Raw genomic sequence first — 5329 nt, 5'->3', positions numbered from 1 at the left:
CTTGAGAAGACAGTTACTGAAAAAGCTATCAGAGTCCTTTTTGGATGAGACATTGAATGATAAACGTTTGGAGTGTCTTGAAGTAGTTCATCCCTCCATAATTTCTTTGTTATCTTGGTCCACAGCAGAGTGAAGATAAATAATACCTTCATCTTATATATGAAAGAATTGAAACAAGTTAAAATGCACTGACCCATGGAATTGTGATTGATGCTGCTGTGATTTAGAGCCAAAATATTACATATGGTAGCTTTGTATGTTTTAGGCACTTGAACTGTGATTAGATTTAACTGAGATTCCCTGTAAATATAAAATTCTGGATGTCTTAAGATTTCAGGGGCCCAAAACAACTATGAGATAACATCTCACCCCAGTCAGAATAGCAAAGTTTGACAAAACAGCAAGCAACAAATGCTGGTGAGGTTGTGGAGAAACTGGAACCCTTATTCACTGTTGGTGGGAGTTTAAAATGGTGCAACCACTGTGTAAGGCAGTATGGCACTTTCTCAAAAAGTTGCAAATAGAGATTCCATTTGACCCAGCAATTCCACTACTGGGAGTATACCCCAAAGAGACCATAAGTGATATCCAAGCAGATATATGCACACCCATGTTTTTTGGGGCTTTGTTCATAATAGCAAGGAGTTGGCAACAACCCAGGTGCCCATCAACAAATGAATGGATAGAGAAGCTGTGGTATATTCATACAATGGAATACTAGACTGCATTGAAAAACAAGGAACTCATGCAGTATTATTCAAAATGGGTGACCCTGGAGGACATTATGCTGAGTGAAGTATCTCAGTCACAAAAGGACAAATACTGCATGGTGCCACTATTGTAGAATGGGACTGACATCAGAGTTGTGGTAAGACTGAGAAAAACTGTATAAGTTATGTATATTGCATTGAAACGGATGAAGGAAAGAATACTTTAAAAGCAATATATGATAGAGTATTATGGTTATCGCAAAAGTCCAGAATTAAGGTTGCATAGTGGAGTGTACTCGGGGTGGTAGGTGTGTGTGGTGGGGGATTGTATACCAAAGAAAGAATTTTTCTTTTAAGTTTCAAAGAGAGAGGCGTGAACTGGGGGGGAGGGGTGGGCAGGGAGAAAAGTGCAACAATGAATCATTAAAATTAATAAAATTTAAAAAAAAAAGATTCCAGGGGCCCAAGAAAATTCCAGAGGCCTTTAAAAAAATATTATGTATTGAAATAATATGTTCTTCTTCTTATGTCTTAGGTTAAATATTGTTAAAATGAATTTTACTATTTTGAAAAGGTCTACAAGGGCATTTAGAATTAGATATGTAGACCGTATTACGTATCAGTCAGCCCTGATGGATTATACAGTGGTCCAAGCTGCTGGGACCACAACTCTATTTTCTCTGTAGAATATAAATATTGTATAAATATTTCAGAAATAAATACTGTAGAATATAAAACAAAGATGAAGTAAGGGGCTGGATTAGAATTACTATACATTGTGAACGTACAGAGGGCTTTACAAGTTTACATTTGTTTGCAATTTGGAAGAGGTCCCGTATTATTAGTCTTGGTAGCTGCTTAAAGGTCGCTGAGCAGTTGCTTCTGGACTATTGTTAAACAAATAAAAATGCTGAGCAGAATTATCAGGAGGCAGTTCCAGCTGTATGCACCTTCTTACATCCGTGCTGTGCTGATAGGAGCACTGCTTAGATAGATTTCTGGGTCTCCTTGGGGTCACCCTGGAGTGTGCAGCGCTGAGGAGAGGAGACAGGTAAGTCCCACACTGAAGTAACAGGAAAAGAAAATTCTAGAGCCTCCTTGATTAATTGTCTTAGAAGAGATTTGTCTGCAAAAGTTAGCTCCATGTCTTGCTCTTTCTTTGTAAATGGTGCTGAGATGGCAGTACTGGTAAATCCGAGCCCAGTGTGGTTTACTTCTACATACTAAATTGACTGAAAACTCACCAAATAGGATGGCTTCATGGGGCAGCAAGTGCATATAAGTATTTGTTAGCTTTTATTGAATCAATAGAAGGCAAAATGTGAATTAAGAACTGCTGGTAGTCTTGTTTTAACACTTGACAAAGCACTAGGATCGTTTGGAAAGGATCCTGACTTTTAAGATTTATGACCTTTCATTTCCTTGCTCTTCAAAGGTCTTTTTCTTATCTAGGTACTCAGCTGGAATTTCAATTGTTTGAAAAGTTTGGTGACTGCTAAATAAGATGGACGTGATTTTGGCTTTAATATTTTAAAATGTCTTTATTTTCTTATTCTGTTCCTTAACATTTGAGTTGGAATAAAAATTTGGATTAAAAATTTAACTTGCTTTTCCAGATTCATTACTCAGCGTTTTTAAAAAATCTTATGTGGTTAACTGGTGATACTTTTGTAGCAAGTATGATGTAAGGCTTAGCTTTGAAAATTAGGACTTTCTTTTTTTAAAAAAAAGAAAATTGGGATATTTTCATTGTAAATAAATTTCATAGTCATAATGCAAACACTATGCACTTTGATAAATGTTGATAGTTGTAGAGGAGCTTCAGGCCTCTTCACAGGGTCGCAGTGCGTTGTGCTCAACTCAAAGGCCGTCAACAACAACAACAAAGCAAACATAACATTATGAATTTACAGATAAGCATTGTCAAATAATGGGATAGTTAATAAAAACCAGTAGACTGTAGATTACCAATATGAAGAATACACTTGACTGTATTTAATACTGTAACTTGGGAAAATAATGTAGATTGTTGTGTTTTGGGTTTTTTTAAATGGAGAAGTGGTCTTATGAAAGAGTAACAGTTATTGTTTAATGCTGTTCATTCGCAAATACCAGTTTGTGCAATGATTATTTTGGTAGAATATATGTGTATATATAGATTTGATAAAATGTTTACCATTTTAACTTTTTTATGTTTACAGCTCAGTGATGGTGGGGCTTGAAGGAAAAATAATTGACTTCTGTTATGTTTTTCTTTCCTTCTAGAATATGGTTTCTAGTTTTAGAGTTTCTGAGCTACAAGTGTTACTAGGCTTTGCTGGACGGAATAAAAGTGGACGAAAGCATGACCTCCTGATGAGGGCGCTGCATTTATTGAAGAGTGGCTGCAGCCCTGCGGTTCAGATTAAAATCCGAGAACTGTACAGACGCCGATATCCACGGACTCTGGAAGGACTTTCGGACTTATCTGCAATAAAATCATCGGTTTTCAATTTAGATGGTAGCTCGTCACCTGTAGAACCGGACTTGGCTGTGACTGGAATACGTGCATTGCCTTCCTCTTCAGTTACCCCCCACTCGCCATCCTCCCCTGTTGGTTCAGTGCTGCTCCAAGATACCAAGCCGACGTTTGAAATGCAGCAGCCATCTCCTCCCATCCCTCCTGTCCATCCTGATGTGCAGTTAAAAAACCTGCCTTTTTATGATGTCCTTGATGTGCTCATCAAGCCCACAAGTTTAGGTAAGTTAAAGAAATCGGTTCTTTGGATCAAGGGAATAAAGAAAAGAAAGAAAGGAATAAATATAAGCAAGAAGCCTTTACTTTTTTTTTTTAAGCCTTTACCTTTTGATTCATGAGTTTTTAAAGTAATATTATCAAATTGATGAAGTACTGTCAGGTATTGATGCAGATTTAAAAAATATTGGCCACTTTGACTAAATTTTAATACCAGACTCTCTTTATTTAAGCTTGTGTGTGTGTGTGTGTGTGTGTGTGTGTGTACCGTCAAATCAGATCTGACTGGTAAAGGAGGAGATTGTCCCTCCTTTTCCCGGCAGAGCATCTGGTGGATTCGAACCGTGAGCCTCTGGTATTGTAGTTGCAGCTTCTTGCCACTAGGCCACCAGAGCTCCCCTAAGCTTTTCTTTTTTATAACTTAGTACTCAAATACTTTTATGTGAGTGGAAGATAAGACCGTGTCTATCCTTAGAAAATTGAACCTGGAGGTGAAGGTTGTTGAAAAAAGGAAAGAATTTTAATACAGCTGTATGTATGTGACCCAAGTCCTAGAATTGGGTTTGGGTTTGGTGGGGTTTTTTTATTTGTTTTTTCACTTTTCACTTACTGTTGTTAACATAAAACCATTTGTGGAGTCTGCATAATTGGGTTTTTGATCTGCGGTTCTGTACACTAAAGAGGAAGAAATAAACTGCAAAACCTGAATCCCTCCACTTCACATTTTGCTGTTCTTTCTTGCATTACAATCTACATTACAATGATTGCATTTCAATCAGTTTCATGCATAAACTCATGCCATATTTAGTGTGCATTTTGCTTGTGTTCTTTTGTAGAATGAATTTACCTAAAAACTGTCAGTGAACGTTAATGCAGTGCTAGATTTTACTAGTATATGCCCTACTCTTTGTTGCCGTAAATTTCCTGAGTCTAGTTTGTTCCCAGGGAGCTCTGGTGGCCTAATGGTAAGACGTTGCACTGCAGTCCCAAAGGCATGTGGTTCAAATCCACCAGCTGCTGCATGGGAGACAGATGGCCAGTCTCCTCACATGTGACTTACTGTTTCTGAAAACCTGCTATAGTGTCAGCTGTGAGTCAGTTCATGCTCTGCAGTACACAACAACAACGACATTGTGTTCATAAAGTAAATCCATTTTCCCTCAGAAACAATGTGGTTATTTGAGACTATATTCTGGATTTAAACTTGGCAATACATTTAGTAATAACTGAATGATAAATTTAGTGTCAGAGTCAGTGAGACTGGCTTAAGATATGGCAGGGTTCAAAGATAGTGTACCTGGGGTTGCTGTGGGTTGCACGTGACTCAGTGGCACATAAGATCAATAACAACAAAATGATAAAGCCAAAATTAGTTTAGAGACAGCTGGGAGCCCTTGCATATACTGATAATAGAAGCATTCTACTTTCAAATAATAAGACTCACAGTTTTAGGGAACTTTTCTGGATGGCTTGAGTCCGGTCGTCCAGACAGGTTCCCACGTACTGGCATTTGTCGGAGTTTGCTTGAGTCTTGTGCCAACTTTGCAGGTGTAGATCATGAGATTTGTGGCACACTACAAGTGGCTGTGTGTCTGCAGCTATTTGCATTACTCACACTTAACAGAATGCAGGGAGAAACGCTGCTGTTGAACAGAGAATTTTCCACCCTCCATTTGTTTTTCCTTTTTTGTGATTGTAGTATTTTCCTGTTTCTATTATAAATCCTGCCTTTCAGTACTCTTCTTACTTTTGCTGTAAAGTTAATATTTTAAGAAAATCTGGAAAAACAGCCTTTTTTTTAGACTTACCATTTACTTACTGTTTGTGTGCTTTTCATTCCTGAAGATCTAGGTTTGATTTTAGTGTCTTTTTTTTAAAAAAAAAA

At 37.6% G+C, this 5329-nt stretch overlaps 1 protein-coding gene across 2 annotated transcripts in view; it reads left to right on the top strand.

Moving 5' to 3' along the window:
- Positions 1 to 2978: 2978 nt before the first annotated feature.
- PIAS2 (protein inhibitor of activated STAT, 2) overlaps positions 2979 to 5329 on the top strand; it is a 46106-nt gene continuing 43755 nt past the window's right edge. For both annotated transcript variants that reach the window (XM_006891691.1, XM_006891692.1), the window contains exon 1: positions 2979 to 3450. In XM_006891691.1, coding sequence (XP_006891753.1) covers positions 2979 to 3450 — 472 coding nt within the window. The remainder of the gene's footprint in view (positions 3451 to 5329) is intronic.

This window comes from Elephantulus edwardii, unplaced genomic scaffold (assembly GCF_000299155.1).
Source record: "Elephantulus edwardii isolate Elephantulus edwardi_28Jun2011 unplaced genomic scaffold, EleEdw1.0 scaffold00103, whole genome shotgun sequence".
NCBI classification, from domain to species: Eukaryota; Metazoa; Chordata; class Mammalia; order Macroscelidea; family Macroscelididae; genus Elephantulus; species Elephantulus edwardii.
This window is presented reverse-complemented; position numbering and strand designations above follow the sequence as displayed.